Genomic DNA, 26,491 nt, shown 5'->3' with positions numbered 1-26,491 from the left:
CTGGTCCGGGAGGAGAAAACATTTGAGCATCATGCGTGTATCCTTGCCCTGAGTAACGTACACCCACATGGATAAGACATTCCACTGGGCTAAACAGCCATGAGAGCCGTCAGACTGACACCCAGCCAATGGCAGGGCACATATCTATGCAGCTAGGGATGCTCACAACTGACTGTAATGAACAGAAAATTAACCTAAGAGATTCACCAGAATATAATGTTTCCATTGTACATTTGTGTAAACTATGGTCAGATGTAATCTTGACATTACTCCTTCCCTAATTTCCTCAGCAGGGAGGTGATGGTTAAGGTGGATGGTGGATGTTTATATCCCATCTCTTGATATTTACTTTTAGAAAACTGAAATGATTTCATTTGGGTTAGGAAAATATTGACTTTCTTTTTACACATTTTTGCTGAATTTTTCTGTATCAGACCCATAACTGGTGTCTTTCCATAACCTTAAACATATGCTTTAAGGACCTAAACTTAACCATAAAATGTTGAATAGTGCTGTCATCACAACCAAATGATTATTTGAGTTGGCGATCCTGTTAATGGAAAGCAAATGAAATGTGTTTTCTGTGAACAACTTACTTTCACTTTCATGCCAAAAGACCCATGAGTGGTTAAAATACTATAATGCTGATATATACATATGTATAAATGTTGATATGAAACATATTTTGGGTTCAGAAATATTACAATTATATGTATCTATGATCTGCAGAGGTGTACATTTTATTATGCGTCTGGGTTGCAAAGAGGCACTGAGATGTTTCACTGAAACTGAGATCCAGCAAAGACCAGCGCTCTCCCACTGAGAGGCAGAGCAGCTCATCCACAAAGATGTCATTTACAGATCTGAGGGATGCAAGGACTGTGAAAAGTTGGCTTTTGCTATACTGCCATAGGCATCATATTGTCTTTATACTGACATTACATGGTATTTGCAGATTTTTCATTACAGTAAAATGACATTACACCACTTTACAATACTATAGTGACGTCAAGAAAACTTTTATTCAATACTTTGTCTCTTACGATTTCTGTAGCTCAGACTACAACATAAAGTGCAGTTGTCTGAATATGAGGACAAGACTTTATTTCACTTTGTTTAAGGGGGAGATGTTTTCCTTATTATCTTATATAAAGCCAAGTTCATGCATGTGACTACTGTTTGCCCTCAAATATGCAAATATGACAATTTAGCATCTATACATTAAAAGGATTGAAAAGGATACAGCAGTGTGGCAGGAAAAGACATAACGTGTCTACACTTGAAAACCCTTGGCCTTCTGTCTACGCTAAAGTTTGTGCACACACGGACGGACAGACAAACTGATTACAACACCCTGCAGCGAGGGCCGAGGATAATTATGTGAATAAAACTTGATTTCATTACTTTATCATAATTACAGCCTGAGTCCAATTAGATGATGCAGTGGTTTAACAATAACTCCCATGATCCCACGCTACTGATTGACAGCATCTACATCACAGCATCATTGTTTTGAATGATAGTCACCTAGCAGCAGAAATTAGACACTTTGCATGAAAAAAAAATCAAGAGGTATGTTTCTCCTGGCACCCTGGTTAATTAGATTTGGGAATATATATTAGTGAAGTTCATAAAAGTCATTTTAAAAAACAGCTTTCTTCCTGTCTTAATAGAGGTTTCCTTTGGCAGCTCCAGTTTCCTCCCACATTGCAAATACATGTACGTCTATTGAGACCAAAGCCTCAAATTTGCTCATTAATGTGAATGGCAGTGTGAGGGTATGTGTCTGTATTTATTTGCCCTGTGGGTATCTGCATCCTATCCAAGCTGTTTCCATATCTTCTGCCCAGTGCACGCTGGCATAGGATCCAGTATCCTTGAATTGGGCAGCTATGGAAAATACATGGGTGAATGAAAAACACACTCATAAGAACCATATAAGACATCCTCACCAGTGTCTTGTATCGGGCCTGGTTAGAAGCATTAATGCTTTATGACCCTTGCAAGAGTAGAAGAGGAAATGTGTCACAGCCACCATGTTTGCCATCTTGGCAGTGAGTGTGTCTGTAAGAAAGGGGGGCTTCATGTCTGTGTGTACCCACTTGGCAGTTAAGTGTCATTAAAAAAGGGCGTGAGGAAGCCATCCAGTGGTTTTTTGTCATTAATGAAGAACAGCAGTGACAACCACAGACAACCCACACACGCAAACACTATAAACACAAAATGAAGCACATATGCACATATCCAAATACATGCATTGACTGTTTTTGGCTCTCTGGTTCATAAACCTTTCCTTCCCCCCCTTCTTTCCGGTCATAATTAAGTGTGTTGACCCCATAAACCCACATAAATACCAGTACACACAAACATGTGATTGTACAAAAACAACAATGCATGCGTAAAGTGCTGCGGAAGACTTCGGGTTCAGATGGTAGAAAAATAACAGGAAAACAAGAAGAGGGATAAACAAGTGGAATATCTGGTGGTTCGAGTAAAGTAAAACATGAGTGTTTGTTTGCAGTCTTGTCAAGCTTTACTCTCTTGAGGAAAACTTATTTTGCGACATAATAGTGACATATGGTCAGGATACAGTAGGTGAAAGAAGGATGAGGACGTTGTGTGACAAGGCGTTCAGTCACCCCCTTTACTTCCTGGGCCAACAACCTTCACCGCTTCCAGGCGAGTGTCTTAAAGAGGATGTTGTGTGATCAGAGCTGCTCTGCACTTTCTCAGCCACAGCTCTATCACTTCAAAAGCTTAGCCCCTCAAACTGTTTGTTTACATGCTGCACAGTATTGATTGTATAGCAACGTGTGTGTAGGCTGGAGTACAGTACATAGAGTCTGTCACACTGGAGGATATTCAAGGGCTTTCTCTGCTCAAGGCTGTCATCTAGTGGCACTGAATTCAGTCTTCCCAGAAGAAGGATGCACTCCAGTTGGTGTGTTGCTATTATAAAATAATTGGACCACTTTAATCTTAATGTATTGCACACATTTCTCTTCCCTGGCTGCCCACTCGTCTCCCACTGCTCCTCATTTTCATGTACTTTACTCTGAGCATGGTTTGAGTTTCACACAGCTGTGAGAGATGGAACTCCTTCTGTGATTTGTAGCACTATAATGGCCTTTCGTCTGCTGTGCTTCTCCTCCCAGACATTGAGATAACAGCTCTCATCTTACCACGATCAACAACTGAAGGGCAGTGGATGGTGTCCTGGGGTGGATGAGAGCACTGAGGTGACCTGAGGGTGGGGGAGGGAAGGCGAGAAGGGGTGGAGGACTTGCAGGTGTCCAAACTCCCCTGGCTATGCACAGGTGCACTGCACCTGCGCCACATATGTTCAGTTGCTCACACGTTTGTTCATGTGTGTGTATGTGTGCGAAGGTTGGACACTACTGTGTACCAGCTGTTCACTATGTTTCCCTCTCTCACCTTCACACCAAAATGCCTCCAAAAACACACACAGCCTCACAGCCTTCTTTCACATCAATTCCTAGAACACACACTTCATATCATGACACGGCCCACACAGATCAATATGTTAGCCAGTGTTGAGGGTCAGGAGGTGTGTAATTACTACTGCTATCCATCCCCATCAGCCATAAGGATATACGTCTCCCTCTATCTACAGCATGTGTGTGAGTCTGTGTATGTGATGCCTCTTTTCTTCTTTTTATTCTTGTCAGATAGTTTGACATTGTGGGAAATGTGTTTGCTTTCTTGAACAGACTGATGCTGCTCTTCAAGGCCGTCACACTGTGTTGAAATGTGGTGGAGACATGAGGCCTGAGATGAGAAAATATTTTTTGAACTTATGCATATTTTAAACATTGGGAATGATTTTGGGCTGTGTAATGATAAGTATGAGATCAATTACAGCAGGAAAAGAGGATTATATGAGGACGCATCAAAAGAACATAGATCCTTGATTATTACAGAACCAACAACATGAAAATACTCAGCAAACCACACAAGAAACATTCAACATTCATCCATATGCATCACATCCACAGCTGCAACAACATGTGAATCAAAGAATGCCTAAAAGAATGCCACTCATGCATGTGCATGTCTGTCCAACCAACAGCAGCATCTAGTATCATATCTCTAAAATATGGCAAAATAGAAACAACTGAAATAAGTTTGTTGGTTAAAATTATAACAAAAAGTCAGTTTTAACTATAGATGTTGAATTCAAGGCTCTGGCATTTCTTAGTTTGCATTGCAATTTATATGAATATTTTTAACAAAACTATGTTGTTAAAAAGTGATAGGGAAATTTCCAAAAGTGCAGGAACATTTCTCTAGGCTCCTCTTGTCTGTATAATTAATAAGAGGCCATGACCAGCAGCTGGTCAGCTTAACTTAACATAAAGACAGGGCAAAACAGCTAGAGAAGTGGACTGTACAGCATATGTGCTGATTCAGCAGTCTGAAGGTCACTCTCAGAGCGAGGGGAGGGGGTTTAATCAGCAGCCATCGTTCCAAAAGAGTGGCCCTCTCCTCCTACAGGGAGTTCCCCTTTGAGAAAAGCAGAGTGCTGCACATGACAGGGGAGAGAGGAGGAGAGGGCAGAGGTGAAGTGGGTGAGGAGGTCTAGAGGAGGCTGCTGGGAGAACCGGTGGAGGTGTGGTGGAGAGACCTACTGATATAAAGAATATGGATGAAAGGGGAGAAGCGGTGATGCAGAGTCTGTTTTAATATCAGAACTGAGGATGAATGGAGCAGTGTGTACGCAGAAGAAATGGAAAAACGGAGATTTATGAAAGAATCTATTTGCTTTGAGTCATTTTTCTTAATACTGTAACATAATAGGTCAAATTACAGAAAAATAGGCTTTGGTCAAAAAAAAAAAAAGTGATCAGAGCAGCTACCCCTCCACAAACCTTGGTCAAGCCCTAATAAAAAAATAAATGAAAGAATAATCAATAATATTACAATTTAGTAATTATGAACTACTAACTAAAGTGGTATTTACAGGTTAGATCTCAATTCATTTTATTGTCATTAAATTATACCAGAAAACTGCACGGCTGCACTGAAATAAAGCAAAACCAGATTTCACAAGTACACACACAGAATTTCCTCAACGTCTGGACAGCATTACGTGGTGTAGAGAGGAACCCCCCACCCCCTCCCCTCCCCCACCCAACCCCACTCTCCTAATTATAGTCTGCATCATTGGAGACTCAGGGCTCTTGAGAACATGTTTTATCACAGTATTGTGGCAGTGTGCGCACATATACACACTATAAGCAGTCCTCAAACAGAAATATATGGGCCCAATTCAAACTACTGAGTTCAAGTGGTCTTCTGTTGTGGCAAACGCAGACCTCATTTACATATGACAAGAAGAAATGCAGAGAGGGCGAGGACAGAAGTGATAAGTCAAGGAAGGCAAAGTCTCTAAATGTCTGGTGGAATCATTTGATTTTACTTGATGATGATAGACAACAAAAGGGCCCTGTGGGAACTGTAAACAGCCCGCACCGCAAACGATGGCGAGCCGGGTATCATGTGATGGTGCCTGGAAGCGTCTGCCTGTGAAGGAGGGCGAAATGGGAAGTGTGATGGAAAGGCAGAGGCCCAACTGATAAACACAGCAACAGGGTAATCTACATAAAGGCCTGCTGCGTCGCTCACAGGAGATGAATAATGAGCGGGGCTGCATGTAAACTGTGGTCGGAAAACAACAAAAGCTGCTGACTAACTGTAGTGGTGTGTGGCGAGGTGGGGACGCCCTGTCATTTGGGCTCATGCCTGCACAGGGAGGCCTCTCTCTCTCTCGCCTAAACATGCTCCTTTTGTCTCAAGTAGAGCACGACTGAGCCTCTAAAAGCTGCTTTAAAGTCTGCTTTTAGTGTATTAAGTAGTAAGTAAAGTTTATTTATAAAACACCTTTCAAACCAGAGTTACTGCGACAAGTTCTGTGCAGTGCAAACACAGACCAATTTTTTAATAATAAATTAAAACAAGAGAATTGAAGTATGTAAGCTGTAATGACATCCATCTATAATGCACTTTTTCAATACACCATTTTCATAGTTTTGAGTCAATACACTGAAAAAGTCACGATATTCATTCATTTATTTGCAGAAAAGACAATACAAATATGCAGAATTAAAATAGCAAGAATTAAAAAATAACAAAAAAAACAAAAAAAAACCATGTTACAATAAGTTATCAGTTTGTTGTTTTTCTGATGTGGTTAAGTATCGTCACTCTCCGTTGACATTAGATTTGTTGTCCTCCTTGGCGCACTTTTTATTTAGTCCACTGAAATACTTTTCTCGGAAGGCGTTGTGTCCCTGGTATGGGCTGAAACGAGGGTCTGACAGATGAGCCAGGCTGTCCAGCTCCTGCAGACAGACACATTTACACCGTTACCTGAGTGATCTGACAGGGTTTTTAGTGCCTGATTTTCCTACTGACTTTAGTTTCTCATGTAGCGTTTCCGCCATTTTGAACAATTCAGAAATCTTTATAAGACAATTATGAATGTAATTTAAGACCTAGTTGGAGTTGAGTTAAATGACGCTAGTGAAAAACAGAACAATAGTGGGTGATGGCAGGTGTTGGCTGGTGGATTTTTATGGTGACTGTGAGATTCTAATGACTTAAAGCTGTAAGAGCTGACATCAGAGGAATAAAAATGCCAGAATTTGGAAATACACACCATCCCTGTTTCTCCTCTCGGTGGAAATCAAAAGGCAAAATAGAAATTATAAATGACCTGTCATTGTTTCAGGTTGTTACTGAAAAGTGAAGCAATTTTTCCAAACTTCTGTGTTGTAGAGAAGCCTGTCATGGAATCTGATCAGCGATTGATAACTACAGATGTCGATCCCACCTCTCTGAAACACCACTGAGCAGCCAAACCCTCGCATTGGAGGGTTAGATTTTCTACAGCCAAAAGTAAGGTGCAGATTTGTTTATTCTCAAACTACTTGAATTACAATTGAGTTTGAGGGAATTATGGAATTTTTGACAAGTAATGCCAAAACAATAGTCATGGCCACAAGTTTTGGCAGCTACATAAACGTGGTTTATTTGCTGATGAAAGTGTTTGAGTCTTATAAAATGCTTATATTTGTTCTTCAGTGTGCCTCAAAAACATATGGAATAAAATCCAAAAGTACTGAAACAGTCAAGCTCGATAAAATCAAAATATGTGTCAAAGACAAATCTTTCAGTCACTACTTGTATTGCTTTAATTCCAAACTTCCTAATTTTAATGTTTTCTTAGGTGCAACAGGATTCAGATTTGTTATTTTTATCAGGTTTCAGCCAAACTAAAGATTTCGACTCTTTTTTAATACGCAGACATCCTCCTTGGAGCTGCACGCTTTCTAAGCCTTGGTACATACGTTTATTTTGACTCTTCGTTTATTAGTTTAGAAATCAAGATCAATTTGCCTGAATTAGTTTCAAAAATAAAATGAAGTAAAAATAAATAAAGTGGAAGTGGCTGACAGGCAGATGCCACATGACTTGTTTGACGGTTTAAGTTGAAACAGTTCTTTGTATCTTGTATTTCTTTGGGTCAATAATACACATTTAGTCCCATGTTTTTGCGTTGGAACAGGAATGTGCCCGTGTACTGTACATTGGCGATGTATATAAAATATGAATCTGTACAGTTAAACAGTTTGTCTTGGCTTTAAGGTAGCTGCTGGTCAATGGAGGGATGAAGGGAGGACAAGAGATTCTGGGAAGAAAAATAATGAGGTGAGCTGAGTTGGAAGTGATGACTCGATTGCTGGGGCTGTAATTTGTCAGTAACACCTCTCGGCCACCAAACACATGATGTCACACCCCATAAATAAGAAGATGTGAGGTTTTTCTGTGCTAAACTGTAGGAAACACTGAGTGAAATTAGACTGGCCTCTTTATCACGCCTTCACAGAAACAGTGTAGACGTTTGCACAACAGGTACACAAACACATATCCACGTACACGCACAACACACAGTGGACGAATACAGATAGGTGAAGAAAAACTCTGCGACCTGAGAGATACCAGTCAGATGAGATCAAACAGCTGTGTGTTTGTGTGTGCGTGTCATACAGGACGCTTTATGGGAGCAATTTGGGGTTTTGAAGTGGAATGGATGTCAGATCCAAAGATGGATTGTTTTCTATACGATGTGTGATTAAACCATTTAGGGTTCTTCTATAAAAGAAATGATCCAATCACAGCCAGATGGGGAGGATTTACTCCAGACAGACAGAGAGACACCACTACTTCCATTGGGATGACATGTAAAAAACACATACATACATGTATGACACATATGTGGTTACATATACAAACAAGTCCATAACTACACATTAAAAACATGAAAGAACAGGCACACATGCTCTCATTTTACATAAACTAAGTTGTGTCTGTGTGCTGTTCATGCTAAAAAAAACTATAAGTAAACACACTCAGCAGCACACACAGGTTGTTAACGTGTGTACATTTTATTTAGTAAGCTTCCTACCACAATACGCAACTTAAAACAATATCTTTAGGAGACTTCCGATTAAAAACCAAATCTAATTAGATGCTGATTAAAGGTCTTTACACACCCAGGAAGGGTTTGGGGCGATTAATTCATATGTTATTATATATTCTCAAAACACTGTGTATGTCATGTGTACTTTCACAGAGAAAAGCAGGCTTTTTTTTTTTTTTTTTTTTTTGAACACAGGCGATTTTTGTGAGCTTTCACAGCACAAAGAAAACCATTAACCAATCAACAATCCACCATGTGACAGCAATGATGGATCTGTGTGGAAAAAGGACCCAAAAATAACAACTGAGAGACAACGTATCACCAAATAAGTAAAGATATCAGGATAAATCAGGATAGGACCAATCTTATATAATGTAATGTGTAATAACATGTGAATCAGATCTTTATATATTTGGGGTTTTTTTTACCAGACAAGGACAACTGAACAGAAGATACTGGATCACTGGTGATGTTGACAGATTTACTATTTTTGACTGACTACCTGGTGTGAATATATAAAAGCTGTAAACTCACATCACCACTGGTATGAACAGTATTGATGCAAAATATTAGAACATTTCTTACTTTGTTATAATTTATTCTTGTTCTTAATCCTGATTTATTGATACACTTAGAAGCGTATGTACACACCTCCGGCTCCTTGACCTTCTCCATGGTGATTAAGCGTCGTGAGGTGTGGCTGGACAGCGTCTGCTCACAGTTACTGATGAGTCGGAGACATGGATGAAGAGGAACCATCTCCTCACAGTATCTGAAAAAGACACATATGTATATGCTGTCAATCACCGAGATGGGAGACATGAGAGACACATAAGACATTAATCCTTCCTTCATAGTCAAGTGAAATCTGGAGGCCACACAAATGCTTTTCAGATACAGAAACACACTTAGCCGTCAAAAGTGCAATGTAACACCATCCAACATCGGTACTTCTTTGTTCAGTTGTTGAAGTTTTGGTTTTTTATTTAGTCTTTCAGTTTGGATTTTGGTTTCACTTAAGTTTTACTGATTTTCATAAGTGGTTTCTGATTCATTTTACAGAACTGACCAGTTGAATTACAAATGCAGTCATTAATCACTGTTTATTAAAGGTGACATATCATTCATAATGTTCATATTCATTAACATTTGAGGAAAATGAAAACACAAGTAGTTTAACCACTAAATCACATTATTCATTATTCTTATTTAGTTTTCATGTTGTTTTGGTTTCATTCTTAGTTTTTGCAGAGTATTCTGTTTCTCTCTTACCAACCTAATCACAAAACATGTGAAAAGCTAAGGTAGATCATTTGCTGTTGAAGGTGGAAAAAGTGAGTCTGACCCAACAGGTTGACTGCTGACTCTGTCATCACCAGCCCGGCCAGGTTAGGGCCTATTAACAGTGGATGATGTATGTGTTTGCATATTTGTGTCAGTAGCACTTTCTCCTAACCACCATTGAAGTAGCAACACGGCCGACTCAAAGCCAGATTTGCACATCGCTGTTTGTCTGCACTGTTGCCATGGCTGCAAGTGGGCCTCCGCAGTTATGGGATGTTTGGTCGTCACGGTGACTAGCTGTGATCCAGCCAGGAGATAATTCTCTCCTGCCAATCAGGAGCTGTCGGTGGAAAACCAGACCTGTTGAGGTGGTGTTAATGTTTGATGAGAGGCAGTGGTTGTCTGTTACCTCTTTTCCTTTCATTTTTTATTAGATTCTGAAGAACATTTTCACACAAAAAGCCACTGCTTGCAAGCTTAGTTTGTCATTTCTGGCTGCAAAACAATATGCAATTATGGTGCCTTTGCATTTTTTTTTTATTTAGCCAAGATGTTAAAGGTTCAGTGGATAGGATTTGGCATCTAGAGATGAAGTTCAATTGTCCATTCTACTGCAGAAACACAACACACTCCACAGGAGAGGATCTTCTCCCTTTGCAGATAAACAAAAGGGGCCGTTCAAAGATTATTTTCTGGAGATTATTAGTGAAACTATATTATATAACATTTATGCCAATAAATGCTACAAAATCTTACACACTAGTTCTCCTGCCACTACCATTTAAAAAGTAAATAAATATGCTTTGTATGACACAGACTGATAATAACCTATTCTAAAGTCAGTGCATACATGCCTTAATCATTTTTCATAATTATTTGTAATCCATCTCCTTTTTAAGAAGCACACTGTAATTTACCATTGGTCAAGTAAAGCGCTAAAGACGAAACATACACAAACCCATACTGGAGGAAAAATTTTTGACCTGAAAGTGACTGTACCATAGTTTTCTGTCACTGACATAAATATTTCCTTACTATACAGCCACTTTATTTCCTTGCGTCACTTGTTTATGTTGTAATCAGGTAACTTTATGACGGTGACGACTGATATTCCATAATCTGTCTTTATACGTTATGGGGGAGAAAGAGAAGAGAGTTTAAGGGGTCTGACCTGGTCTAGACACAGTCTTTTGCTGACAGAACTTTGTGCCACCTGTCATCACACACACACACACACACACACACACACACACACGCACACACACACACATCTTCCCTACTCTCATGAGGCAGACACATACAAACACACAGTCGTCACTGTTTCAATCCCAGCCATGGCCACAGATACACACATATCTGGGGGTGACAGAAACTTGATATCTCCCCTGTAGAGCCCCAGATTAGGCCCAGGAGACAGACTACGTTTGGGCTTACAGACAGAGACGCACAATCACAAAAACACACGAGCTTGTGCACGAAAACATATACACACAGCTCAGCCTTCTGACTTAGCTTCAGACGTTTATTTTGGCACCGATCTGCAACAGACACACAGTCAAGCACTGGTAGATGAGTAGCAAAGACAAATGTGTGAACATGATGACACGCATGTATGAATGTCCTCATACATGAGACCACACACATTTATGCATATGTACTACGGCATCGACGCACAAACACACAGGGGTGCAAACTATACATGACAATTTATCTGGAATTCTGTGGGTCACAGGAGTCAATGTCCTTATTCATTATATGACAAGGACAGAAAAGAAAAAAGTGGAACGCTGGGAACAAGCAGGAATCACAATAAGAATAGGTTGGCTTTTATATAAATGTACAGTTTAAATAAGAGTAAACATCACTCTGAAGAGGACGCAGTAGTTTCAAAATGTTCGTCTGTTAGTTTTCACCACTTTAAAATTCCGAAATTATCGGCTTGCTTCAGTTTTTCATTTTTCTTAAAGTCTACTATTCTAGCTGATTAGCACCTTTTTGCCAGTTTGTACTGGAGGTTGTACAAAAAGCTCTACTGAATGAATGAGCCTACATTCTCTTTATTCTGAAATTGTCATTCTATTGTCAATTTTACTCTCTTCCACCTACACTGGATGCTGGTGGCAGAAACTCACCTAACCGGTATAAGATGAGTGTGAATTGAATGTGGGAGTATTACAAATGAAGGAAAATAATCTGTAAATGACACTGACACAACTGCAGGATGGATCTAAAAATTTTAAAATAGTTTGTAAAAGTTTAAAGAGGTCATTACACTATTAAAAGTCTGTTCTGTTTGTACGCCATGTGTGTATAAATGATCAAATACATCAATGACTGCACTGGTTTTTATTGTTATCATTCTTTCCATATGTTAAACTGGATAAAAAAATGCAATTAAACTGAACAAAACTAACCTTAACTAAACCAACACATTTGGAAAATGCGCTAGCAAATGCAGCCAAATTACGTCTTGTGAAAAAAAAAAAAAAAACCTCACATACAAGATGGGGCAGAAATCCTCTGAGTTTGTGACAGAACCAGAACATTTTTGAGGGAGAAAAATCGGAAAAATGTGAAAATCCACTCCTGTGTCACGCTCTAGCACAAACAGAAGTTCATGCACACTCAAAGGTTTGCTCCCACATCCCTGTGACACTCCATTGACATTATACATTCCTTAGCTTGTAATCCTAATTCTTCTAAAACCAAGTCTTAACTGTCAAAAACCAGAGTTCAACTTTGTCCTCACAGTGACAGAAGGCTTAAAATCTGCAGTGGGATATAAAAATAAACACACACAAAAGGATGTAGAATTATCTCATCTCCTTCCCGGTTTTATAATGACTGACCGGAGAGATTTCCAGCCCTGCGGGGTTTTCTGCTTCAAACGTCCGTTGCTGAACCTCTCTGTTGTGGTTCGTACCTTTACAGTCAAACACCTGCGCTTCCAGTCAGCACTTCAGTTTCTGCTAATACACAGGACATTTAACAATGTGCAACTTTGTGTCAGAGGATCTGTCTTATACAGGCAGTGCATTAAAGAGCCCACCACTGTCAGTTGTGGTTTGCTGCATCCCAGCTGTATGGGCGGGAACAAGGAAAACACACCTGTATGCAACTCTGTATAAACACTGTCATTCACTCAGGTGGTTACACACACAGGACAATGTTTTATGGGAGCGGGAAAAGAGCTAAAGGGAAACACTGGAAGGGTGAAAACCCAAAAGGAAAAGTGTGGTGGAAAAGAGCCAAACGGAATCAGCAAATAATACAGCCCATCATTATGAATGAATTAGGGACTCCACAAAATGAAGAGTCTAGAGGGTAAATATTTGATTTGACCAGAATTATGTTTGCCTCAATCACAAAATTACATCAAAATATAATGTACAGCAAATTAGGATTTGTAGTACTGAATATGTTTAAAATTACAGTGACAGTTTGCTTCATTTGGTTTGATTATTTTAAGACTGAATTAGGCCTGAAATACATGTAAATATGAAATACATGTAGATTGTGTTCATTATAAACCTGTACTTCTATTCTGCTTTGTGGTACAAGTCTGCCCCCTACTGACACAAGCTGTTACAACTGTTCCATTTCTCTTTTTCTTGAAACTGAATTTATACAAGCCAGTTTATGATTCTGATAGTGCTCATATTTTAGCTTTATTGGTATTTTTTAATATTTTACATAAAAAAATTGTATATATCATGTAACATTTTATATTTTTTTAAAAATGACCTAAATTTATCATTACAGTGTTTAAAGAGCTCTGAAGTTTTGCCAAAGGCACCAATGTATTGGATTGTAAAGATATGAACCAAATCAATACACACATACAGACTGTCGAATTTATGTGACCACTAGAGGGAGTAGTGAGTCCCTCTGTCAGTCTCCCATGGTGAGGAAAACTAACACCAATGGGCCATTTGACCAAAGAGTCAGAAAGTGACCAAATGGGATGAGAACCAATAAGAAAAAACTTTTAGAGTAAAAGCGATAAAAGTTGAAGCACTGTTGTTTTTCTTTTCTCCACTGGACACAGCTCTTAATGAAAAGAATGGAGTTTGATGCTAAAATCACAGAATTTCTTCAACATGGGTGAGTTTGATTCTGAGGCTTATGAAGCTATAAAGTTATTATGTGATGTTATTATCTTTGCTAAGTTGCTGTTTACTGATCTATAGTTCAGACTAAACTCTAACAGTTCTGACCTTGTTTGGATGATTCCAAACAGATCTTTAGTGCAGCTACTGACAACACAAACCATAGAGAAAACAGAGGTGACTTGTTTTTTTTTCTGTGGCTGTTTTCTGTCTAAAAACAGAGGTAAGCTAACAGAGCTATAAAGCAAACTACTGGATGAAACAGCACGTGAAGATTCCTTTTAACACTTTAATATTCCATACTCACTCTGGCCTGTAGACAGGGAGCCAGTAGACCAGCCTCCCTCCCATGACCAGATGATGAGCAGAGAAGTTTAACAGATCTGAGAAGATGTCACTCAGGTGGTACTCCTGTGAAACGGGGACATGAGACTCTGCATAGCTGTGGAAAAAAAAAACAAAATTAAAAATGAGCAGGTTCAAACCAGTGCAATTGTGACAGTTACTGACATCAAGTTTTCAGTTTTATCTTTTCTGAACAAACCAAAAGATTCAACAAAAATTTGACATGGCCTCAAAATAGTTGGTCCAATTTTATATGAGTCTAAATACTGTCAACTGATTCATGGAGAACTAGACGAACTAGAGCAAATATAGAACTGTTATGGGTGAACTTACTCGCCATCACAAGGTTTAGTCATGTCTTTGTTTGAGCCTGTTCTCCTGGTTGACTCACGGATGCCATATGGAGCTGATGACAAAAAACACAGCACATTAATCAAAAGAGGATGAAGACAAAAAACATCATCCAAATGGATCCTGTGGTTCCAAGGTCTAGGACTTTGTCTTGATCAGTTCTTTAGTGTTTTCTTTTATTGATCATCATGGGGTTCTGCTCTGTGGCTCAAACTGAACTCCATATTCTTTCAAGATCAAAACAATGGAGTCACTGTCGGGCAGTTTTTCATCTTCTGATTTATTTGTCTGGTTTATAATGAAAAGAGAACATGGCCTGTGGTTAAATACTTTCCCTAAATATGTTTACTCACATGAAACAAATTTCCACCCTTTTCTCCTATTACTTAAAACTTGAAAATAACAAAAAAGAAGTCATCAAGATACTGATAGCAAAATATATTCTCACCTATCAAAATGTTTCTCTAACAGTGATGTACTGCTCAACAGATCATCAGTCAAATATATTCTGTCTGGACAGGTTTAAAATAAAATCTCTGGCCAAGTTTTCAATGTTTGAATATCTGAATAAGCATGAATGTAGCTGACATACGATCAGTAATGATGGCATCAAACACTGCAGTTCTCCTCCACACGGGTTTAGATGCATCAGACACCATTACGTCTAAATACATCTTCTCTGTGCCGTACTGTCGCAGGTTAGCTCTGATATTCTCATCGACTCCTCTCCACTTCTGGTTTTTACGGCTTGACCGACCTGGAAAACATAGAATATACCACAAATTTAGAATACAATAGCCAAGCTTTGTGCCCAAAGTATTTTTATACTTCCAGACAATCATAAAGTGACACAACAAAGGCCTATAACTGAAACAAACACAAACAGATGTTCAACAATAACAAAAGAGAGATGAAGAGCCACAATGAAAAAACCTGATATTTGAAAAATAAAGTCATAAAATGTCAACAATAAAGTCATTACATTGGGATAATGGAGTTGTAACATTTTTGAATAAACTCATATCATTAGAATAAAGTTTTTAACGTCAGAAAAATGCTGAAGACGAAGATCATTGTCACAATTGTGAGCACAGGGACTACTGTTTGTGTATTCCTTGCTGAATAAACAGGCTTATAGTTTCATTAAGTTAGTCGGTGCTAGATTAACAATTTGCATTAAACTTCACACATGTAAAAGTGTATTTTTATACTTGCTTATTTTTGTAATATTATGACTCTATTCTCAAAATGCTACATATTTCCCCCAATTAGTCCTTTGTAACAATGAGGAAAGTTTACAAAATAGGTATACTATTATTGACTACTATTTGATTGAAATATTAATGACATAATACAATGAAGGCACAGTCACAAAACATAAAAAAACCTAGTTTAAGTGTCAAAAACTCTAAGCAAACTTACCTTTTCCATGAATGGTGTTGTAATCGATGTCTGTTCCACATACATAGGCTCCAAACTGAGAACACGCGACCAACAAACTTCCTAAAACACATCAGTCAGGGACAAAGATTTTGGTTACATATTTGTCCACATGTGTCTCCTCATACATGTTAGAGTGACAGACTTAACTCACCGGTGCCGACAAACGGATCAAATACCAGGTCATTTTCTTTCACTTTTGCATGGTTGGTCATGATGAAAGAAAGGCCGGCTTCCATACTAGTATTTCCAATGAAGTGTCTGTTCTTCACACTGTGGGAACGAATCAGTTCACGCTGTCCATCCGCTATCTGATGGAGGATTAAGTGATTAAGTGTATTTGAGAAAATGGAGGAGAGAAGAAGTGGATTAAACTTAATGTGGTTTAATATATAAACAGTACGTTATGTTATAATTCTAAAATATATTTTATTTCCATTTTGTAATAATATCCACATTTTTTATTAGTGAACTGCTTGAACATAATATTTAATAGGTTTCCCACGATTCTGTACTAAATCATTATTACATTTTTATATACTAACGAATACTGATACATATTGCTTACATAATGCAATGAGTTTCAATGTAGACTTTTACATTGATAAGATTTTGCCATTATTGCATTTAAATGACCATTACATTATAATCTGCAGCCAACTGTCTCTCACCCATCGGCCAAAATAGATGTAATCTGGATGTTCAGGTATGTTATTGGGGTCAGTGCCATAATCTTCCAGCAGACAGAAGACATGCTGAGGACTCTTGAGGCTCACTGTACCCTCAAAAGGAAGATAATCCAAAGCCTGACAAAGAAATGAAACATAATATTATGAATAAAAAAAGAGTTCAGATACTTCTATATTTTCATATAGGGCTAATTTATTTATGTAAAATGCTCACATCAATCCTTTTGATTCTGTCTGCAAATTCCAGAGTCTTATTGAAGGTGTAGACATTGATTCTGTATGTGGAGTCTTTACGCATGAAAGGGGTCTGTATTGTGATGTAAGAAAAGTGACAGAAAATAAACACACACTTCACACTCATTTTGCATGTTTGAAATTAATTTCAAGGTCGCTTATGTGCAGAAAAGTAAACCCAGCGTCACTGACCATATTCTCCATTGGGTAGTTCAAGAGGGATGTTCTGAGTTCACTGTGTGTTTGTCCATGACCCCATAATTCAAAAGCAGATCTAGAAAAATAAAGTGACAAAAACATACATACACATTCAGCTAGGGCCACAGAACAGATGGACACTGGAGTATTTGCATACAAAATTAAATATGTGTAAGAACACATCAAAAATGTTCTGACCATTATGACCTTTTCGCAAAAGCAGATTCACACTTACTTTGCACAAACAGATCTGGCCATGACACTGCAAACATCCTCCTCAGACAAACCTTCCAAGCACCAAAAAGGACACTAAAACAGACATGAAAGGGTGAAATGAGGGAAGTCTTGATCTGTCAGCTGTTAGTTCAACTTTTTGTAAAGAAATTTATCTGATAAACCATGCTGTTGTATAATATTTACAAACCTTTTCTTTGAAGTTTTCAGAGGGTGTGAATGGTTTTCCTCTGAGAGACAACAGAGCCTTAATCTCCTGGAGAAATGTGTAAATAAACCACATGTATGCCAGTTTCATTAGACATGGATAGTAGATGGTAGATGTGTAGATGTGCATGATTAGAACCGGTCACTTTCTAGGTAACGTTTTAAGAGAGATGTCAGCTAGGAAATTGATAGGTACGTGTTATCACTCTATCAAAGCATCACCATACTCTAAGATAAAAATAACTGTGCTACTTGAAACAACCATGACAGTAACAGGCTGATAGTGTATGAATTAGCTAAAAGCTAACACATCACACTGGGAAACATTTGCTACATTCAATTCTATTCCAGATTAAATTACTCCACATTCACATCATAGTGTTTAAAAGGTACTGGAATAATTTGTAAAAGATTACCGGCAACCTGAAGTCTAGATGATCATGTGCAAGATGTATTAAATACTGAAGGCATGATCGACTGTTGGTGGCCGCCATGTTTGTTGAGTCCTAAAAACACGTCCGGCTTGAAACGGGTTCTGAAACGAAGGTTCCGTTTGAAGACCAAATGTCCATAAAAGGTAGAAGAATGGGATTCCTCTTTCAGTGTAGTGCAAATAACGTCCTTCAGATGTCACTTAAAGGTGTTTCCACGGATTTCTACCCCAACACACGTGATGTTATAACAGTTTTGTTATCAGTGGTGACCGTGTTGATTCTCATTTAAGTAATATTTGTGTTTTCCAGATTACATTTTAATACAGGTTTCTCCAGAATTAACAGTTAGGTAAGTATTTGCAACCATTATCATCAGTTATGACTATCTGGCACCTGCGTGATTAGATTAACTCCTTTCTCCGCTTCTGGATGTAATCTGCTTTACTTCAGCGGCATCTTGTTGTGACCGCCCCCTCTACATGCTGATTGGCTGTCTGTATCGTCTCGTAAACGCCATTGGCTAAGACGGGTGTCCGTCAGCGTGGTTTTTGTCTCAGTACAGAGGGGCATTCGCTCTCTTGCAACTGTCAGCATTGCAGCTGCAGTGTTGTGAAGTTGTGCTGCGTTATTACATTGTAACCACAGGACAGTGTTTGGTCTTTGACCACTGTAAAACGTAACTGCGGGTGGAAAGGGCATCGAGTATGACATGTAAGTTAACTGATGTGTGAGTACTGACATGCTTCTTTTCTACTAGTTATGCTGATTAACTTTCTCTTTTTTATGTCTCATTGAATTTGAACCAGAGAAATAGGCCTAATAATAATTTCCTAAAGACAAGGAAAATCCTGTGGAATCCAGTGGTGGAGGAAGTATTGGGATCCTTCGGTGAAACTACTAAAACCATTCTATGAAAATACTCCACCATAAGTAAAAGTTCTGCAAATCTCATTAGGTTTTATTTTCAAAAATGTATTAAAAACGGTCAGTGACGTCATTATATATTTCTGGTTTCATATTATTGTTGGATTCATGTATGTGTTGCATTTGACTGTAATAATTTCAACTACTTTACAGTAAATGCAACTAATTTTGGGGTAGTTTTAGCCACATCAGTGCTTTTCTGTATCATCATAAGAGTATATATGTATTACTGTCCTGTGATAATCACAAGTCAATGTAAGGCAAAATTTTCATGACGTCTTTGTGATAGTGTGTTCAACAGTGAATCCAATAGATTTTTATAGAGTTTAAGCAGGATAACTTTCTTAATCCTTCACTTTAACACAAAAATTCAACAAGGCCATACTCAGAGATATGTGTTTTTACTAGATGGACGGGGGGTGGGGGGTGGGGGGGTTGTTAAAAATACATATAGTGGAGTAAGATGTACAATACTTGTTTCTGAAAAATAGTAAAGTAGAAGTATGAATTGACATAAAATGGAAATATTCAAATAAATGACCTTAGATAAATAGTTAAAACAAAAGTACTTAGATCTTAAAATCTAAATATTTATCTACTCACATATATGTATGCAACTTATATTTACTGTTTTATCTCATATTTTACATCACAACATTGCTGCTGAATATTGGACTCACTAATTAAATATGGGAATGTGATGTGAATTATTGTACTTTACAGAGTCAGGAATGGAAACAAACAGCCAGAGCACAACAATCATGGAGACTGAAAACATCCCATCTTCTGCTCAGCTGAGTGAAGACACAGCAGTGTGCATTGTTTCTGTGAAAGGCTTAAAGGACAATTGGCAGAAGTGGTCCGATGAGCGTCAGGAGTATCAGAGGCACAACCCCTTCAGTCATGACACCAGGCCCAGTGTGGCGGTCCCTCAGAGGGGAGGGGGTGACTATGGGAGGCCTCTGCAGGGCTCCTTGACAGAACAGCGGGGGAAGGACGCTCACACTCACATCAGCATGGAGGTGCAGGAGCTCTGTGACATCATAAGGAACATTGGAGATGGCAGATACAAAGATGTGGATGGCAGCGACAAGAAAGTGATCACTGTCGAATTTGGGAAACTATTTGAACATTATGTGACAATTTCTAATAAACTTGTGGGGATTCTTTTACGTGCAAGGAAGCAGGGGCTGGTGGACTTTAAGGGTGAGATGCTGTGGCAGGGGAAGGACGACCATGAAATGATCACGCTGCTGGAGTGAACAGAAAGTCACACTAGTGTTTATGCCTTGACTGACATTACTCAGAGCATCAGTTCCCAAGCTATTGCACAGCAGCTCTCACTGTAGTTAAACAGCATTGCTTGCACTATTTTTTTTACTTTATTTGCTCAATGGCACATTTGTGTTGTGCTGCTGCCTTGATGACGAGGTAATTGTGATTGATTAATTGAAGCATATATAAATAGAATAATGTCAGCCTAGTAATAGTTTATTTATACTCCTACAGTACACCTTAAAAGCACAAGAGCTACTTATTGACATTGAACACAAATAAAAAAGACAATTCTGTTTTCCTTTTAAATGTAGTTAAAACTGCATAGGACAGATTAAGATTAGACATGAATAAATATACAAAGCTTTTACTGACATATGTAAAGAAATTACTCATCATGAAGGTAGTGACTGGTCGTGAAGTGATTTAACTCGAGATAAAGAGGCAGCAACAAGTTGACATCATTAAAAAATAGGCCTAATGGTGGAAAATGATGTGGAATAGAGACATTGCTCTAGTTCCATCCAGCTGAATAGAAATGAATATTGCAAATAAATAATTGCAGATGGTTCAGATAATTGTAACAAGGTCTAGTGGCAATATTAGCCTCTTTTTAGGGATACTCAATTACTCCACATTTATTAATTAGGCCTATTTTTGTTTCATAACATTTGTGTTTCTAATTTAATTAAGGTTTGCCAAACTCTGAGAAACAAAATAATTTTGTAAACATATTCTGTCTGGGGGTCATATCTAATGAAATGTGACCTCGTAGTATTCATCAGCAGATTCAATTACCATCAGTCAAAACAATCCTTTCTTATTATTATCATATTATTATTATTATTATTATTATTATTATTATTATTATCATTATTATTATTATATTAGTTCCTTATTGCGATACGAGTATAAGTGGAAAAGGCTGAAATTGGAGTGTAATATAGTTAGATAAGAAGAGGGAAACTGACAAAAACCACAAAGTGTGATTTAACCACTACTGTAATGCTATTGTGGTTACTGAGGTTATTTATCTAATTACTCTATTGTACTGACATTATTTTGTCCGTTAGGTCTCACTGGATGTTATTAAACTACACTTGGTCTAGATAAGCAAACATCAGTGGGGTTAAATAACAGAAGCTTCTATTAATTTCTGTTGGACGTCTGTTTACCCCATTTCCTCCACTGTTCTAGAATGTGGGGAAAGTGAAGGCCTGAGCAGAAATTAAGCCAAGGTAGTTAACAAGACTGAACGGATGCCAAAGAGAACATGAGTCTGCCTCTGACAGACAATATGGTGCTATAGGATGAACCTGATACCACTTAGCTCAGGTGCTTTAGGGGATGTATTTATTACAAGTGTGCTCAGTAATTCGGGAAAGCTCATTATCATTTGAAGCTTGGTATAAGAAGCTGTAAGGGACATGACATGTGTTAACAAGAACAATGCAGTGACTAACTACTGAAACTAGCTTTAATGACTGTTATTGTTGATCTATGTGTCCATCTATCTATGTGTAAACTGATCACCAGAGACACAGCATTAGCAACAGACTTAGAATCATACGGAGAAGCAACAATATATTATTTATTGTAATTAACATTTCTTAAAGTGCATACCCTTTTATACAGTACATACAGCATTCATTCATTCATTATTTCACTGATATATTTATTAAAATGATTAATTTCATGCACCATCCTGTCAGTTTATATTATTTTACATGACTTTCACATATCACATCAAAAAACAATTCACATAAGCAGGTATATCGTTGTGTTACATACTTGAGTGTGAGAGGATTGCTCAGTTGTTTCTACCATAAAAGAGCCTTTTACAGTAACACAGTGTTACTATTACAACAATAGTATTTCACACATCCGCTGGACTGCAGAATGACCATCGGTTAAGAGGTAAGATGAGCATTTATCATCACATGATTTAACTGTATTTCAATTTAATACATGCAAAAATGCAGACCTGAAAAGTACTAAGGCATGTCAGGCAATCTGAATCATAAACCCTAATTGCAAAGGATTAGAATAACCTGGGGACCTCTTGTGATTTAGAAATTCACCTCCACCATCTGAGTTTCATGTGGTGCATTCACACAGGGTGGCAGTCTGTGTTTTTACTTGAATTTACAGACATTAGTCCCTACTTATGATGTCAAGGCTCACCACTTACAGAAACTGCAAAAGATAAAAATATTCCGTACTTCATGACATGTATGATATGAATGTCATTGTTTTTTGAGATGTCACTCTTCTGAAGAATTTGAGTTTGCTATTGCTCTGTCTCTGAATAGTCATGCTCTACCACGACATGAGCCTCCTGAATTGATTTATCATCATCAGGTAGCCTTCATAATCCTTGACCAGGAAACAGAATAAATAAATGCATGAAGGAAAAGAAAATCTCACTAAACCACAGAGATGGTGATTTGCATGGGACTGATATTATCACAGGACCTCTGTGTTTGCTGAAATAGTGTAGTTCATCAGCAATAGAATATTTACTTTGCAAATTACAGACACTGAAAATTCACACTGGATTAAAATCGCAGACGTCCTCCACAGTTATTACAAACTATCACTGCCCCCCAGGTTATACTAGTCCCACATGACTAGGGCTAGAGATGATTATACAATCTCATCATAAGTATATTATTCTACTCACCTCATTCCATTCAGCAAAAAAAAAAGAATGCCATCAACTTGGTCCGTGAAGTAAATGAACATTTTACTGTTGCGGAGAATTAGTGGAGATTTTAAAACATATTATCATAAAATATCCTACACAGGAAAGAACAGATTTGGCTTCATTTAAACCTGTACGTGGTGTCCAGTCTGAGAGAACTGGATATTAAAATGGAAAAAAAAAATCTTTAATACAAAGGCATCTCCAGTTTGAAAATACTGCCATTAGCTGTGGACAGTAGCTCCACGTGAGTGTGTAGAATCCAATATGGCATCCTGAAGAACTGCAGATGAAGAACTGCAAATGTTTTCGTCATCTTGAGTTTTGTCATTTTGTCTCTGCTTTAGAGTTAAGAAGCTCGATCAATTGATCTGCCTGCAAAACAAAGAAGTATTTTAGTCAAATGGTTGAAAACAGATTTAAACACTGGCATCTAGTCTACAGAGTTTAAAACAGAAAAAAAAAACTACAATTATTATAGACTACTACTTAACAATGTAATGACTATTTTTGAGAATCAATACAGTATCACAAAATATATTATCCAGATACTCTAGTGACTAGAATATTTCCTTGTAACAGAACAATACATGTAAGTTAATTAGGAAAAATGAGCTTACCGTGATGAACCAGTAAGAGTTAAGTCTGTAAACAAGGCGTGACATGAAGCCCATCTGACTCACAGGTGCCAGGACATGAAGGTGAAGGTGAGTAACTGAACAGAACGGGGGCCAATGGAAACCAAACCTGCCAACAAAATATTACAGAGTCCTATGGATTAGGTTTATTAGTACCTAACACTTTGGACTGATTAAGATTGGGTCCAAATAAAAATAACTTGTCATTCTTTAACAGCAGTAGTGGCAGTAGTAGACAATTTATTATTTGTGAACTGGTACTGAGTAGATATAAATATTATCAGGTGACTGTTAAAAATATTTGACAATAATCGCTTGTAGGACTTAAATGTAGTTTAATAACATTAGTTGCAGCTGCTTAGTGATGTCATAGATTGCTCTTACAGATTTAGGGTGAAAATTTGGAAATATTATGTTATAGTATTAATTTATCACTACAACAAAGTATTATCAAACGTTTATCACCCACCTGACATCGCTGAAATCTGTCACATTATTTTTCTGCAGAATCTCCTTTCCTGTCTCAACCATCCGCTTCACTGGGTGGCACAGAAAACAACATTTCAGACATTCTCAAATTAACACACTATTTCAGGTTTGATATGGTTTTCTAAAGCATCATTAAAAATTGCAAGACATACCCAGAGGCACATGTTCTTTGCTGAGTGATTTACAGTTTCCAACATGTTTGCTTGGTACAACCAGGTAATGATGAGGGGCTCCAGGTCTGATATCTCTGAAACAGGAGATCTCTTCATCCTGCAATTTAAGTAAAACACAAATTAATGCATCAGGTTCAGGACTTAACTTATGCATGTTTTCAACCTTTCAATCAGAACCACAACTTTTTCAGTTTCATTACTGCATGTACAAAGGGCATGAACAATAGATAACTGCAGTTGGAGAAAAATTTATTAGACCATCCAAAGTCATCAAAAACAATAGTTATGCAATCAAGTACTATTTTCTGTATGTATCATGTGACTAAAACAGACAGAAAAGAAAATACGGAATGCCTAAAAGCACTGTTTTTGGCAGTACAATGCCATATATATTGATGTAAGAACTTCAGTGATTTTGGTTATTATCAAGAAAACCATGGAAAATGGATAGATATCAGCTCTGACATTAAACTGTTATGAGCTATTTTTGTTATCTTTATATTTGTCCAAAAAAATTTACTTTTATTTGAATCAGCCATTAATTAATTATTCACTATAAGAAAAAAAAGAGAACAGCCCAAAAAATTATCCACTAGCCCAAAAAATTAACCACTATAAGAAAAAAACAGAACAGCCCAAAAATTATCCACAATAAGAAAAAGAAGAGAACAGCCCAAAAAATTGTCCACTAGCCCAAAAAAATTATCCACTATAAGAAAAAAAGAAAACAGCCCCAAAAATTGTCCACTAGCCCAAAAATTATCCACTATAAGAAAAAAAAGAGAACAGCCCAAAAAATTATCCACTATAAGAAAAAAAAGAGAACAGCCCAAAAATTATCCACTATAAGAAAAAAAGAAAACAGCCCAAAAATTATCCACTATAAGAAAAAAAGAAAACAGCCCAAAAAAATTATCCACTATAAGAAAAAACAGAGAACAGCCCAAAAAATGAACCACTATATGAAAAAAAGAGAATAGCCCAAAAATTATCTGTTGTTCTTTTTTTCTTATAGTGGATACTTTTTTGGGCCGTTCTCTTTTTTTCTTATAGTGGATAATTTTTGGGGCTGTTCTCTCTTTTTTTTTTTTGTATGGATCAATTTTTGGGCTGTTCTCTTTTTTTTTCTTATAGTTAATATTTTTTTTGGGCTGTTCTCCTTTTTTTTGTATGGATAATTTTTTGGGCTGTTCTCTTTTTTTCTTATAGTGGATAATTTTTTGGGCTGTTCTCTTTTTTTTTTTTTTTTTTTTTTGTATGGATAATTTTTTGGGCTGTTCTCTTTTTTTTCTTATAATGGATAATTTTTGGGGGCTGTTGCACCTCTGGGCCACCGCATAGAAGTAGCAAGGAGCTGGAATACCATAATCCTCTATGAATTGTACTTCTGACACAGGCTTAAAGAATTAAGCATGAATCCTCCCAGTGTCAGCTGTTATGTCTGCGTATTGTTATCTGAACACAGGTGTCATAGAAAAGTGTTTACAAAGGCAACAGGCTAACGCTTAGCTAGCTAGACACTCAGCATCGTTCACTATTACAACATTCTCACCGAGTGAAGGAGCTCCGTTCCCATTTCATTGTTCACAATCTTGCAGAAAATACATTTTTTGTCGTATCCTTCGGCTACAACGCTGTTGGATTTGGGAGTATCAGCCTGGACCGGCGGTGAAGTCTCTGGTTCTGCCATTGTTGATCAGCTGAACTGTCATAGAGTCGATCCCAGAGCTCATCGAACTGAAACATGAGGACAGGTAATCGATCCCAGAGCTATTCGAGCAGAAAATGGAAAAAGAAAGGTCGATCATCAGCAGAGGGCGATGTGGTCCAAGAACTCATTAACCCACATTTAATTCGTTTTACCAGGTGACCATGGTGGATGAAGTATTTAAAACATATATTACAAAGGCCTAATGTAGTAAAGTATGTGAGTAATAACAGCAGAATCAGAGTAAAATAGCCTCTGTCAGTGATTTTTTTACAATGATCAGCCTTAACATTCAGACCGCTGACAGAAAAAGTGGAAATCATGTAGATTGTCTCATCACAGAAGTACATGTCTGTGATACATATCAGGCAGCAAGTGAACATTTAGTTGTTAAACTTGATACATTAGAGGAAGTAAATTGGCTCAAATCTGCAGCCTAGTAATCTGTGTAAAGGGTCATTTCCAAACTGTAGGTTTTGTTGAGTGTTCCTGGTCTGCAGGTGTTAGGCTCAACCAAAAGTGGTCTAAAGAACAACAACCAGATCTTAAACC

At 37.7% G+C, this 26,491-nt stretch overlaps 3 protein-coding genes across 6 annotated transcripts in view; 1 reads left to right on the top strand and 2 right to left on the bottom strand.

The window, feature by feature from the left end:
- The window catches only part of trmt11 (tRNA methyltransferase 11), a 63,113-nt gene extending 44,687 nt beyond the window's left edge, over positions 1-18,426 (bottom strand). Inside the window, exons 1-13 of one of the 3 annotated variants that reach the window (XM_030157750.1) lie at positions 18,011-18,426; positions 17,578-17,643; positions 17,389-17,462; positions 17,148-17,229; positions 16,936-17,028; positions 16,704-16,838; positions 16,187-16,343; positions 16,015-16,095; positions 15,185-15,349; positions 14,575-14,647; positions 14,204-14,338; positions 9,155-9,275; positions 1,789-1,890 (exon numbers count right to left, since the gene is read on the bottom strand). In XM_030157750.1, the coding sequence (XP_030013610.1) occupies positions 1,819-1,890; positions 9,155-9,275; positions 14,204-14,338; positions 14,575-14,647; positions 15,185-15,349; positions 16,015-16,095; positions 16,187-16,343; positions 16,704-16,838; positions 16,936-17,028; positions 17,148-17,229; positions 17,389-17,462; positions 17,578-17,643; positions 18,011-18,088 (1,332 nt within the window). In that variant the 5' untranslated portion in view covers positions 18,089-18,426 and the 3' untranslated portion in view covers positions 1,789-1,818. Of the gene's footprint in view, positions 1-1,788; positions 1,891-6,161; positions 6,363-9,154; positions 9,276-14,203; positions 14,339-14,574; positions 14,648-15,184; positions 15,350-16,014; positions 16,096-16,186; positions 16,344-16,703; positions 16,839-16,935; positions 17,029-17,147; positions 17,230-17,388; positions 17,463-17,577; positions 17,644-18,010 lie in introns of those variants that run through there. The other 2 variants (XM_030157747.1, XM_030157751.1) reach the window with 2 other exon arrangements.
- A 155-nt stretch (positions 18,427-18,581) lies between these two features.
- LOC115435377 (actin-binding Rho-activating protein) lies at positions 18,582-22,434 on the top strand. Of its 2 annotated transcripts, none has more exons than XM_075353515.1 (2): positions 18,582-18,755; positions 19,676-22,434. In XM_075353515.1, the coding sequence occupies exon 2, from the start codon at positions 19,684-19,686 to the stop codon at positions 20,212-20,214; it is 531 nt and encodes a 176-aa protein (XP_075209630.1). In that variant the 5' UTR covers positions 18,582-18,755; positions 19,676-19,683; the 3' UTR covers positions 20,215-22,434. The 2 variants fall into 2 exon arrangements, with proteins under 2 accessions (XP_075209630.1, XP_075209629.1); XM_075353514.1 differs by having other exon boundaries at positions 18,583-18,739.
- Positions 22,401-25,956, bottom strand: hint3 (histidine triad nucleotide binding protein 3). The gene is made up of 5 exons (XM_030157752.1): positions 25,784-25,956; positions 24,211-24,328; positions 24,039-24,108; positions 23,552-23,678; positions 22,401-23,306 (listed from the first exon to the last, which is right to left on the bottom strand). The coding sequence occupies exons 1-5, from the start codon at positions 25,919-25,921 to the stop codon at positions 23,259-23,261; spliced, it is 501 nt and encodes a 166-aa protein (XP_030013612.1). The 5' UTR covers positions 25,922-25,956; the 3' UTR covers positions 22,401-23,258.
- Positions 25,957-26,491: the final 535 nt, after the last annotated feature.

The sequence above is a fragment of the Sphaeramia orbicularis genome, chromosome 16, assembly GCF_902148855.1.
Source record: "Sphaeramia orbicularis chromosome 16, fSphaOr1.1, whole genome shotgun sequence".
Taxonomy (NCBI): Eukaryota; Metazoa; Chordata; class Actinopteri; order Kurtiformes; family Apogonidae; genus Sphaeramia; species Sphaeramia orbicularis.
The sequence above is the reverse complement of the archived record's forward strand: the minus strand, read 5'-3'. Positions and strand labels throughout refer to the sequence as shown.

What these genes read in the sequence shown, in the direction of transcription:
- LOC115435377 (XM_075353515.1), top strand. Translation starts at nt 19,684, where the DNA reads ATGGAAACAAACAGCCAGAGCACAACAATCATGGAGACTGAAAACATC.
- hint3 (XM_030157752.1), bottom strand. Translation starts at nt 25,921, where the DNA reads ATGGCAGAACCAGAGACTTCACCGCCGGTCCAGGCTGATACTCCCAAA. An exon ending in GAACGGAGCTCCTTCACTCG is followed by an intron (nt 24,329 to 25,783) that starts GTGAGAATGTTG and finishes CTTAAATTGCAG; the next exon opens with GATGAAGAGATCTCCTGTTT. An exon ending in ACAGATTTCAGCGATGTCAG is followed by an intron (nt 23,679 to 24,038) that starts GTGGGTGATAAA and finishes TTTTGTTGGCAG; the next exon opens with GTTTGGTTTCCATTGGCCCC.